This window comes from Anguilla anguilla, chromosome 14 (assembly GCF_013347855.1).
Source record: "Anguilla anguilla isolate fAngAng1 chromosome 14, fAngAng1.pri, whole genome shotgun sequence".
Taxonomy (NCBI): Eukaryota; Metazoa; Chordata; class Actinopteri; order Anguilliformes; family Anguillidae; genus Anguilla; species Anguilla anguilla.
This window is the reverse complement of record NC_049214.1, coordinates 28,952,893-28,966,288: the sequence shown is the minus strand read 5'-3', so window position 1 is coordinate 28,966,288 and position 13,396 is coordinate 28,952,893. Positions and strand designations below refer to the sequence as shown.

The 13,396-nt window shown below is 43.0% G+C and overlaps 1 protein-coding gene across 4 annotated transcripts in view; it reads right to left on the bottom strand.

Annotated features, from left to right (window-relative positions):
- LOC118212769 (spectrin alpha chain, non-erythrocytic 1-like) overlaps positions 1 to 10,418 on the bottom strand; it is a 45,296-nt gene extending 34,878 nt beyond the window's left edge. For all 4 annotated transcript variants that reach the window (XM_035391033.1, XM_035391034.1, XM_035391035.1 and 1 more), the window contains exons 1-3: positions 10,285 to 10,418; positions 2,011 to 2,247; positions 1,436 to 1,561 (exon numbers count right to left, since the gene is read on the bottom strand). In XM_035391033.1, coding sequence (XP_035246924.1) covers positions 1,436 to 1,561; positions 2,011 to 2,244 — 360 coding nt within the window. In that variant the 5' untranslated portion in view covers positions 2,245 to 2,247; positions 10,285 to 10,418. The remainder of the gene's footprint in view (positions 1 to 1,435; positions 1,562 to 2,010; positions 2,248 to 10,284) is intronic.
- Between the last annotated feature and the right edge of the window lie 2,978 nt (positions 10,419 to 13,396).

Genomic DNA, 13,396 nt, shown 5'->3' with positions numbered 1-13,396 from the left:
GTCCAGATGGAGAACAGCCAATCCAAGAGACTCACTGACAAATTAATAAGGCATGCATTTCATAGGTCTCTATCACCTTCCCTGCAGATAGCACCTGCAGTGTCTGTGCATGCAGGACTCCCAGGTAACCCCCCCCCCCCCCAGAGGTTCACTGCACAGCAAACAGACAGAGGAACTGCACACATCCTTCCTTTGATATTCAGGAGCCTAAAAAAGAAAGAGAATGAGGGACAGAGAGAGAGAAAGAGTAAGGAAGAGAGAGAGTGTGTTTTGGAATCTCACAGCACACAAGCACCTACTTGTATATAATCATGAACAACGACACTTTTGACTATGGGCCTCTGGGAAGTCCGGTAGGGCGTAAAGGACTGAACCAAATAAGAGGTAGGGGGTTAGACCTACCAACCAGCAGGGGCTAAGACCTGCAGGTGCCCTCGACTGCAGCACAACAGCAATTTACATACTTTTCGTCATTTTTTGCAATTTTGTATCAGTAATTTAAGGTCTCAAGGGCTCTACATACAGTGCCTTAAAAAAGTATTCAGCCCCCTTGAAAGTTTTCTGGATTACAAATGATACATACACATTTCCTGATTATTGAACAAGTAGTGCTCACTGGGGTATCAAACACTTGTATATTCTTTTGTAGTGTTTTCCTAATTTATGCATTTGTATCACTTTATCTCAAACATCCAGAATGTTCTTTAGTCTTCATTTTCACACCTTTCCTTTAGATTCACAGCCTGACCAATGATCCTTAAAGAGAATGGGATTTTTATCCAGAAAATGTGACGGTTACTTTCAAAGTTCACAGGTAGGGATTGATGGTCTTCCGAGAACAGAATATTTCAGTCTTTATTTTTCATAAAATTATTTTCTAAAATAAAACCGAGGTTACTTTAAAATAACGTACAATTTCAGTGGTTTTAAATATCAGACAAAACTGAATTTTTTATTATATATCATTTGTAACTCAGTCAAATGTGAGAAGTGGTCCAGGGTCTGAATACTTTTGCAAGGCAGTGTCAAAACACCCATCAACAGAGTTATTTCACTGTGTTCCTTTATTTATTTGAAAATGCAAGTAAGTTAAACATGAAGGCCACAAAAGAAAACACTAAGGAGCTCATCAAATCACAAGCCTACACAGCAGAGTGGATGCTCCCTGTTGGCAGTTTGACCTTGCTGTGTCATAGCTGAAGTCAGCCAAACACTTTGGCTCCATTATAACAGTCCACTTACATTTAGGAGTTTAGACACAACCTTTTTATTTATTTACATAAAATCAATTCGCTGAAGCAATTCAGATTAAGCACCTCGCTCAATGGCAGCAGCAGGAATTGAGCCTACAAAGTGCCCGGGTCCACAAACATTACAGCACACTGTCGCCCCGCCGGCTGAGCGGTAAGTTTTAGAGGTAAATTCGGACTCTTACGCGGATCATCTCGGACGCAAAGTGGCCCTCGGCGATCATCTGGTTGCCGGCCCCGTCCAGCTTGACGATGGCGCCCGCGTTGGCCTGCACCTCGGCCTCGAAGGCCTGGTGCTTCTGCAGCTTCCCCTGTGGGCGTTGAGAAGCAGGTGAAACGCAGCTGAGAAACTGATGAGACGCAGGTGAGATGCAGGCGAGACTCAGGTGAGATGCAGGTGAGACGCAGGTGAAGGCTATTGAATATCACAGCGGGCCAGAGCGCAAGCTTTAAGCTGAGGCTCCTGGTGTTTCCTAGTGGCATAACAGTAACTCGTGAGGAACAACTGAAATAAAAACGAGAAGAAAATTGAAAGAAAATGGGAGATTGCTAAAAAAAAAAAAAAGGATAGGAACAGAGAGATTGGCATGGCACAGATCTTGAGGTGCAGTCTGCACTAAAAGCATACAGTATACTAATCCCCCCATGTGGCCAGGGGTTCAGTTGCCCACTCCATCACTTTCTGAACTATGATCCCATCTCTCTCTCTAACTCTCACTGCAGTCCCCCTATAAAATAACAGATACAGAGGTTTCCTGACCTGCAGGTTGGAGGGGTCCTTGTAGTTCTCGTCGGAGGCGATCTGCAGCTTCTCCAGGACCCATTTCTCCAGCTCGTCGGCATCTCGGCGGAAGAACTGGAAGCGATACGAGTCCTCCAGCTTCTGCCGGCGTTGGTTGGACAGCTCCTTAAAATGGCGGTACCGGTCCAGGACCTGCTGCCTCCTCTCCTGGATGTCGTCCGCCGTCTCCAGGACCTTCATTCCAGTGTCCATCTTCTGCACGCACATAAACACAAGCGCACGTTCACACGCATTTTCAGTCACAGGCAAACACATGGCAAAGGGGCCCAATTTTTTCCAAGTGTCCTCACATCTCAGTCAAATAGGCAACTAAAGGACCTCAAACTTCACATGTAAGTCTGGTATTCAAATGCAATCAAATGGCGTCACTTTCACTCAGGATTGTGTGACTCTGGTTAATGAAGAACACAGTCAGCTCCAGCTCCAGCCCCATCAATCCACATTTTGTTACCTCACGATCATAGTTGACCTTTGGGCAGGAGGTTTGACAAAGTGGGACTAAATATAAATATTTGTAAAAGTTAGCCAGCTAAATCCCTAATCTCACTTTGGGAAATACCATTCTGGATGGTTCCTTCTATGTTGTTGCCAAGACAACATCAAGAGACTCATCAGAATGTTACATGTCCAAAAGCAGGTAAACAGAATCTGACGGTCTGACGTGAAAGCCGTGGGGGGTGGGGGTGGGGGTGGGGGTGGGGGTGGGTGGGGGGGACGACCCAACTCCGTCCGTCCACTTGAAACGTCAGGGGAAGTTGAGCGAGCCAAGGCGACTCAACTAATAAACAACAGCCCCTGGCTGGGTGACACGCACGGCAGCCATTTCGCACCACTGTGTGCTCCAAGCAGACCGAGGGCAAGTCAGCCTCCCTGGCGTTCGCTGGACGGGTGTGAGCGCTTCAGTTATTTCCCAGCCTGGTGTGGCAGTCTCCGTGAGCACTATGGGAGCAGCGTGACCGCTAAGATATTAAGTTTAGAGAGATCATTACCGCTTATTACTGTCTAACTCAGGGGGTCTGACTCCAGACCCGGAGGGTAGCAGTGTCTGCTGGTTTTGGTCTGTTTCAGCACTTAATTGCTTAATTTAAGCCCCTAATGAGCTAAAGAGCACTCACACACTTGTTTTCAAGGCCTAAATTGGCTGCTGATTGAAAGGAAACCTAGTGACAATTTCACAGAGAGAAAAGTGAGATGAATGAAGTTAGAAGACTGAACCATTAAAGGGACGATGGAGAGAGGCGGAGAGAAGGAAAAGAAAGAGAGAGTTTGAGAGAAGGTGAGGAGGAGTGAGTGTATGTGGGTGTATAAGGGTGCTGTCACAGCAGTGGACATACCTATGAGCATTTGGGCTGGTTTTTAACGTGAAGCCGTGCAAACATATATTTCTAAATCTGTAAGCGGCAATCATTTATTTCCCCATATATTGTGATGTGTTGCAATTTCTTAGAAAAATATATTCTATTTCTATATATATTTTCACTACTTTCCACAAGGGTCCACCCCCCCACTAATGAGCGGTGACATCAAACCCTGAACCTGCAGGCCGGGGCTTTCAGCCCTGTGGGGAATTACAGAAGAGCAGGACACCAATACTGAGCGTGGGAGTCACAGTGCAGTCTCTCTGTGCTGCATTACATCCATTTAGCTGCGGCTTTTATGCAGAGTGACATACTTAACAAAGTACAGCACTCAACTGGACCATAAGTGCAGCTGAGTACAGAGAGACGAAATGGCGGCAAACCCAGAAACTGCCCCCACCCCCCCACTTCACTGTTTTTAGCATCAACCCCCCACCCCCCCCCCCCCCCAGAGTCCCGTCTCTTCCTCTCTTGCTGATGATCGATTTGTTTCCTCACAGAAAAATGCCAGAGACTCCCTGAAGGAAGAGTGATATTTATGGAACGCTTCCTCTCCTGACCCGACCGATCCGTGGAGCCGAGCCACAGGGACCGCGCGTCAGAGTGCGACGCGATTGGACGAGCAGGCAGACAGGAGGAGGAGCCGTCTCAGGTATTGATTTAACGCCAGAAAGAACGACACGGTAACGGAGTTAAGCACTAATCGTTAGTGATCCTCTAACAGGGCTTAATCGGTAATAATGGGGCTTGTCACCAGGCAGATTTCCTGTTGTTTGGCAGTGTGGTCCCTTGCAAGTGCAATTTAAGACTACATAAATTAACTGGCTAAAATTTTTGCATTATGCATTATGGCTGCATGGAGTAACTCGATAAGGATAATGGAGCCAGCAGTCAATATGATTGACTAGAGGGGGCCAATTTACAATTTTGGAATAAGGTATAGTCACTGCAGTGCAAAAATGAGCCTTCTATTTATTATGTTATTAATATGTACATTAAGAGCTGTGTTAATTTGTCACATGATTTCTTAATTGTTTGGGAATAAATGTATTACTGAATAAATGTTAAATGTACATGTCCTCTATTCTAGAAAAGACCAGAAAAACAACTGGGACTGCAGATGGAAATTTTCTGGCTAAATTCAGCACAGTACATAGAATGGTGACATTTGTAGTAAAGACTGTGCATTGTCCCTTACTTGAATACGTATAACAAGTAATTATGAGTCTCCTCATTGAGACAACACCTTCCAAGCTCAATGGAGGGGGGGGGCGGTGTCAGTCTGTGGGAGAAATATGACGTGTTTTACATGCGTCACCATGGAAACAGCCATGTCACTCCAGCACTTGGGTGGGGAGGGTGTTTTCACAATCGTCAGTTTTTCAGAAGCAGAGCGCATTCCGAGATCCACAATACCATGACTGAACAATGCCTCTTTCAGGGAGCAGAAGACAATAGGGCACTACATCCTGTTTTCCACATGCATGTCACTTCCTGTGCTGTGGACAACACAGTGGAGCAGAGAGGAGCGAAGAAACTCAGGAATCCTGATGAAGACACCCTCTAATAAAAAAACTTTTTAAAAAACTGCACTTTTTAAGGCTTGGTGGTTTCCCCTCAGTCCTGCGTCTCCATCAACCATCACCGTAATTCCAGAAAATTCCACTGTTGAATGCACTCAGTATCTCATCTTTCCTTTAGTGTCATGGCTAAACACTGTCGCACTCCAAATTTCCCCTCTGGATACATTAAAGTTATTTACCTGCCTGCTGTTGGTGCATTCTGTAAGAGACAGGTCTTTTTTTTCCTTTATGAAAAGTGATCACTGCCAAAAACCAAAATCAAGCCTTTCATCTCTACAGACTTCCCACAGCCATGAACAAACACATAAAAAAGGTTTCACTTACCCATCCCAAATAAGGATCTGATTTTATTTTTTTATAAATTAGCAGGTGTCACTCTTTTGATTTAATCTGGTATTTCATCCAAAAACCACAGCAACTCCAATTCATGCACAGTATACACGCACAAACACTCAAACCCATGCAGAACACTGTCCTGGCCAAAAATTAATTTAATCATTTTTGCTTGTATGTTATCATTTCACCTACTCTAAATTATTATACCCAAAATAACCCAACATAATTATCGTTGATAAAAAGCAGGTCTCACATTACTGGTGTGCAGTGACCTCTGTGTAACTGAACGGTCAGCTGCCTGGGTGGGCTGGGGCAGCATCAGACTGCTAACAAGCCTATTTCTGCAGGGGAATGACAGTATAGCAGTAACAATATGGAATATGCTCCAGGAGAGAGTCACGGCTCACTACCGTATCCATGGCAGCAATGGGAGGGGCGAAGACTTGACCCCGCCCACAAACATATCTGCACTGTGAGCATCACCAAGACCAAATGTCAAAACCCCCCCCCCAAAAAACACACACCTGCTCATGTGGCACCTCGCTGTTCTCAGTATTTGAACAATCAGGAGACCTAAAACTAAGAACATTAAGCACTTTAACCCTTTGAGGAGTAGGTTTTTGGAATGTTTTTTTTTGAAAATTATAAGTCAGTGATCTAGAACTCCACTGCTTTCAATTAAGTTCAATTAAGAACATTCTAATCACATATGCGTGATCTTACATCTCAAAGGGTTGCACCTTAAGGAAGAGTAATGCATCCATTGCACTCCAACCACACACAAGACAGACACACACATACACACAGTGGTGCTACTGTACCTTCAGTTTGGGTTTAATAAATGTGGACATGATGAGATAAGCTGTGGTTTGGATGGAGGGTGACACAACATTAAACAACATTAAACACACACGGTTACGCATTCAACAGACAAGTGGTGCATCTTTTCATGTTTTTTTATTTTATTTTTTTAAAACAGCTTCATATAAAAGCCTCACGGAACAAAACAGGAAGACAGACATTAATAATGCAAGATACTGTAATCGATCCAAACCTTCCCGCACGGACACATTAAGCAATGAAAAAACAACGCCGCATTTACATTTCAACCCTTTAATCTCTCGCCGGACGGTTCGATTCAACCGCGCTGCTCGCCTGCTTACCGCACGCAAGATAAACGGAGTCGAGCACATAAAGATCGACTAGCACCGGAGTTTGCATGTTACTGGCGCGAAGTTCATTAGAGCTCTCCCAGGATAAAAGGGAAAAACGCCACTCGGGGCATACCAGGGGATTGGGTTACGCCGGGACGCAACACGCAATAAGGCCAGGAGCAGCAAAACCAACTGACCACGGAAACTTTATAAACGGATCAAAGACACTGGTCTCGCCATTATTATTAGTAACAGTATTGAAAATTACTGACGGTGTTTGCCCCTTCTTCCTGTATGTACTAACTATTTAATTTGTGTTTAAACAGGAAGCCTCGTTGTGAGACTGAGAATTTTTCATTAAAGGGCTCGGAAATATTACAGTCACAGTTGTGTTGCCATGGCGACCTATATGCTGTTGCTAAGTGATGATTAAAGGCTCAGTATGCAATGATATTGTGGGGGCCGCCTCCTCACTTTGCACTGAAATGCTGGAATTTATGACATACCAGAATCAGAGCAGCACATGAACAGAACCTCTGACTGAACCAATAAGATATTGTTTTTTTTATAGCTGTCAAAATATCGCTTTTGCAATATTGGAAATGTCCAGGAAAAGCATAGTTACAAGACATAGCTACTAAAAGAAATATCACTGGCCAGGGATTATCATTACAGCAGCACCTGTGATGATATGAAAGAAGATAAAAAATTATTTTGCATGTTTAAATTTGTTATTCAAAAGTCAAAGATAAAAAAGAACCACCTCGGTTAGAATGAAGGCCTGCAACCCCCCCCCCCACCCCCACCCCAACCTAAAAAAAGGAACAAGTGTCAGTTTGTTCCTGAGTAAGAAACGGAAACCACACCCCCATCCTGCAGCTCAGAGCGAACGCGGCAACCCGTGCGCTCCTTCAACCTTGAAGAAGGATGGGGGGGGTGACCTTGCACACAGATAAGGAAGCGGCCGGGTCAGAACACGCCACAGCTACTGCAGCCCTTCACCTCCCAACGACACTTCAGCAACGAGCTCCAGCGCTCGGCCCAGAACCACTGCGTTAAATACCGGTCGGTGCCAGCTAACTCAAAATGTTCTCTCAATGCTACGGGAACGTTTTGTGGATGTCATAACGTTGTCGGTGCGTGGCAGGAACATTGTGAGAATGTTCTGCGTTAGCAGGGAGTCGCTGGAACCCGCACTCCGAGCCTGGGTGCGGTGTCCCAGAATGGAGTCTCGCGTTTGATTGGCGAGCAGGAGGCAGAGGACAATGACACTGCAGGAGGAAGGACAGTGGCCCATTTTAAAACAAAGGCCCTGGGAATGCGCTCGACGAGCTCTTTCTCCAGAGGAAAGGAGCAGGTGGCCTAAATGAATAATAATCGCTAATGACTTTTAAGTATGAAAAATGAACGGCGATCTTTGATTGGCTGCCTATTAACGAATGCCGATCTCTCTTAGATTGGACGCGCATTAACAAGGGTTTTTCTGGGCCCGAATTCAGGCCACGGTGATATCTCAACCACAACTGTGCGGGGCTTAGACCCCAGCCACAACTCCTATGGTGAATGCATTGTCTGAAACTTATGCAATTCATATAGTAGGCATATGTAGATTTTTTCAGTAACAATGTTTTTGTCACTGGTGACAAAATGTCGTTGAGACAACCACAAGGCAATAGAACAAGAGCCGCAAGAGTAAAAAAAATATTAACTTTTGCCACAGTTCTTCACAACATTCTCCAAGCACAACCTATCCCCTGAGGTAGGCAGGTTTTCTCTGAGGAACAAAACCAATCCTAGCTGGTACTTTGACCAGGTCACTTCTTCCTGTCTGCAGTCACTTGCCACCCTTAGACACCGGGGGCATGGTAATACTGTGCAAGGCCACCGTTGAACACGTTGAGGATCCTACAGTAAAGTACATCATCTTTGGTACATCATCGTTCTGCTTCTCGTCAGGCTCATGACCTTATACGACTCATCGGTCTGATGTGAGATACGACCACTCAAATCCTGGGGATGCGCTTTTCTAATAAGCTAATTGTCAGCTATTACTTCTGAGGAATCACGATCTTGTGTAGGTGGGATTCCAATCGATTCAAGCCAACCGAACCATGGCCTATATAAATGATGCCAACTAAATTAGCTAGAGTGCCATCAGATTGCAGGATAGCAATCACAAGCTGCAACACGCCTGCGCAAACACAAAGGGGTGGAAACTAAACATTGCTTGGCTCTCTGTGTTAAGCATCATTGTGATGCAAATATGTTAAGTTTACAAACAATTGTGAGGCACTACGATTTCACTGCTTTTATTTTAGCAGCTTTTCAGCTTGATGCATGTTGGCTGCAATTTATCTGGTGTTCTTGTTGCTTCCCTGGTATATATTCATGTAGCATCATACCATATCAGCCTTCAGAGTCACTAGTCTGGATAGGAGCTCTCTGACCAATGCAGAAACAAAATGGAGGACAATATTCAAGAGGAAAGGTGTTCTGTCTGTACATATGTTTGACCGAACACGAGCCCAGTCATCGTCCTGCATCATCAATACAGATGCCAAGGACAGCGCAAGAGCTTTTGCTCATAAGGAGCGGTCTACAGGAAAACGCACGTGACCCACCTACAGTACACATACCGCGTCACAACCACATATCTGCGAGATGCAATAGGATGATAAACAACAAACCGTTTTTACCATGTCACCGAACAACTAATAATTTACAAAATACACAGGACAAGATCATTAAATTAAACAGAGGAACGTCTTATCTAGCCGCTACTAATAGTATCGGGTTGCCTTGACCCTCATGGGGACAGACGTTTCTCTCAACAGCTGTACATGAAAAGGTATACAAAACCCATGACGGCTATCTGATATCTGACAGCTGTCAAACGAGAACAGTAGCGAGCGTTACCACATCGACAAGTATCCAATGTTTTCATGTTTTCATAAGAAATTAAACAAGACAGTTTCACACACATTATATATGAACATTTTAATCACATGAACAACAGCAAATAATCGTTGACAGCTCATCAATTGTCGGTGAAGCTGTACAATTAAATTCCTATTGTATATATAGGCAGCGCTGGGCGGATCCTTCGCCGGCTCAGATAAAATATCCTCAGAAAACGAACGACCCCGAACATCATCACGACACCTGCGAGCATAAACGTCCCAAATGTGGTCAGGGAATGGATGTTAGTGCGTAACCATTTTCCTTCCTCAGTAATAAACGTGCAGGCGCAAATAGGCAACAGAAACACGGTTTATCATTTCACCCCGCTAACCTTAGCTATCGGACAACAGCCAACACCGGTGCGTTCGTTGGCTGGTACAAAACTGTGCAGGCGAGAGTGATGCTACATTTCAAATGTTTTCTACCTTTTTTAGTTTCAGCTATTGGCTATTTGATGCGTTGCAATTATACTGTTATAACATAGCCTACACCATAATGTGGTCTTCTTTTCACTTGATTCTGGAATCAAATTTTAAACACGATTCAACAGACCGAAATTTAAAAGCCTAACCCAAGGGTTTCGTAGGAGACATTCTTTACTAATGAATTCCCATTTAGCAGACGATTGCAAGAAAAACTGATGTAGGTCAAGGTGAAGTCTACATTTACACTTAAACCAAGACACATCAGCAATGTAAACATTTCATTTAAGTTAACGATAACCTGCAAACCATCTGAAAATATTTACTGGAAGCTGGACAAGCATTCACAGATTGCACCCAAAATTATATGTTTAAAAATCTTTCATATGTGCAATACTTTGTCACCATTTTACCTTACCTTTTCCGGAATGTATAGCTCTTTATTTCAAATGGAACTACCAGGCGCCACACTCGCCGCAACTGAAGGCGTTCAGAGTATCGGGCCAAGTCTAATATACTGCGCGAGGCGGTGACATCATACACCGCAGCAACAAGCCGAATGTGAACCGGGCTTTGACGGAAGTGTCCGAATCCGATGCGCACAACACACAGTTGATAAAAAAACAAGTATTTAATATGTTTAGAGAATTCTTATGAACTTCCAGTATGTCCTCGTCTCCAGAAAAAGAGAGGTAACTGTGAAGAAGATAGCAACATTTTGGCAAATTAATCCAAACTAAAACAATAATGTTTAAATGGACTGCGTGAGATAGGCCTATTCATCAATAATCTGCTCTGCATGTTCGGTAGGCTGTCATAACATTTATCTGAGTGCAGTTAGATGATAAATAAAAATGCACACATTCAGACAATTTGCACGCCTGGTCAGTACATCTGAATTACATGACCGAATTTGTAATTAATTTTTATTGTCGGTGTATGTAGGCTATTAACCAACTCCACCAATTTGAGGTTGGGAGGAAGCCCTTTTTTCAATACCAGGTGTAAATTGTGGATTTTGATACTGACGCCGCAGAAGGTAAAACTGACTTTACATTTCAGTAAATCTATCCTCTTGGAAATACAGCATAGTTTCAGATTATACCAATCATAATGATAATGAACTAAATTGCAATTTCTAATAAATAAAACTACATCATAACATGCATTAACTTACACCCCAAAGGTGGCCTATACTGGAAGCGATTTTGCTTTTCCTGAACGTTTATGTCCATTATGCAAATTAAAGGTTTAATGCAATATAGTCTGATTCGTGGTGTGCCATGAAAGGATCCCAACCAAGATAATGCAACATAAATCAATAAAATGCTGAAAGATAAACAGCAGAGGCATGTGGGAGCAGTGCATTCATCGTTTGGGGGTACGGATCCGGATGTTAGATCGGTCGGGCAGAATCCTCTGCGTCTCAGCAGCGCTCACGTGCTCTGGAATGTGCTGAGGATAAATCCGTTCAGGAGTTCCAGATTCCGAAATTAAGCTTCACGAGCGCACGAAAGCCTTCTGGCACCCCTCGCGTCTAGCTGAAAACAATTTATGGGTCCCTGCAAGAGCTCTGACTCACAGAGGAAGAATTGAAAGGCCTCAGCAAATTCTATAAGAGAGCCATTTGGTAGCTCAAATTGATAGGCCTCCTGGTCGAAAATTCAATATTTTCCAGCAGTTTATTATAACAAAAATAATTTGTGGAAATAATAGGTATGAATAAATCATAAATTCAAATAATTATGACTGAGATTATGTTAACCCAATTAGTTTTGGTCCTCATTTTGACTGTTTGCATTTTAGCCTCATTTTCATTGTTTCATTTCAAATTCAGTGTGCTGAAATCCAGCCAAAACAAAAACAAAATGGCGTCACTCTCCAAATATCTACAGACTTTTTTTTTTTAAAGAGTTTGATTGGCAGTTACACAAGAGGACTCAGACCTCTTTCACAGGATCAGACAATAAAGAACCCCCCCTTAGAAAATAACCTTTTACCATTGGGCATTAGTAACAGGTTTATACTGTATGTCACCACTTTGGAGAAAAACACAATGTACATCACAGTGCATTCATATTGTTTATTAAATACTTAACCAGGAAATTTTACTCATGTACAGTATGTATAATACATTTAGTTTTACACTGTAAAATGAAAAATGGTCAACCAGTAAAAAAGTCTACAGTTACTGAGAAATTGAGCTGTTTCTAAAAAAAGAAACTTTTTTTGTGCCTTAGATAGCACATTATCAGCAAATGTGTGCAACTATGTAGATAGCAGCTTAAGATTGCTCAGCAGCAACCATGGTTTGTATTTATAGGTCTTTCCAATTGCCCTATCACCCTTCATCCAAAATGGAAGACTTGAAGTCACACTGTCTGAAATGTACATAACCAGCCATTTGTCTGCTGAAGCAGGTACAATGCTTTCAAAGAATAAATGTATTTCACAGAAAGCTATTAGGGAATGTCTTAGAAGATCTGCGTGGGAATCTGTTGTAGATGAATGATTTTGAAGAATATTTTGGAAAATAAAATCCTAGGCATCTGGCAACACCTGCGGTTGTATAGGAAAATACATTCTGCCAGCAATAAGACTAGCACACCATGGGGATGTCAACACTGAGCACAAGAGATTAGACTGGACTGGACATGTGACCGCTTCACGGTTGTTTTGCACAGAAATATTCCATTAATAACGCTGGGTATTAACTAAGGCCCTTTCATTTAAATAGCACACTGACTGCAATAGGAGTTAACCTTAAACTTCTGGTTACAAGCCCAGGGCCCGAATAACAATAACTTAACATCCAGCTGCCACAATACATAAATCAAAGAAACAACTACTGAAATAGCATGGTGTTTTAAGTTCCATATTTTAATATTCCACGTTCATGTCTGTCCACCATATCTCCAGGTAATGTGCTCACATGGGATTGGAATTCTGGAACCTCGGCATCAGGAGAGATCTCTGGACTGCGACAGAATCATCAAGACTGGGCGACAGTGATGTCACAGAGGACAGCTTCAGCCTAACCAATCCAACAGCATACGTACCCTCCAATGAATATCAATACCAGTCTTTAGAGTGATCAGATACTCAGTGTTCTTAGCACTCGGCAAATACTCAGCATTATTAACTTCTGTCTCTACCATTGAAGCCAATGCATTTGAATCTGATACATCATTAATATTTATGAAGGGGCGTGACCAAGTAGAATGCAAAGGGTGTTCTGTAATAGGGCACCAGAACCTTCTGTTACAAACTGGAACCTTCTGTTGTTGAATCGTTGACATGATGGAATGAACAGAGGAGCAGAATGTCTGTCACACCTCTGGCTGTACCTTATATATCTCACCATGTCAGTGGGTGAACCAAAGCAAAGCAGCCATTTTAAACATCAAAGAGAATTATTACCTTTTAAAGTAGGTTCATACTTCACAGACGGTATTGAGCTTTTATGAATGAAAAACACCCCCGAAGGTCATCAAGAAGTAACTAAAATATATTTAATTTAGGACACAAGC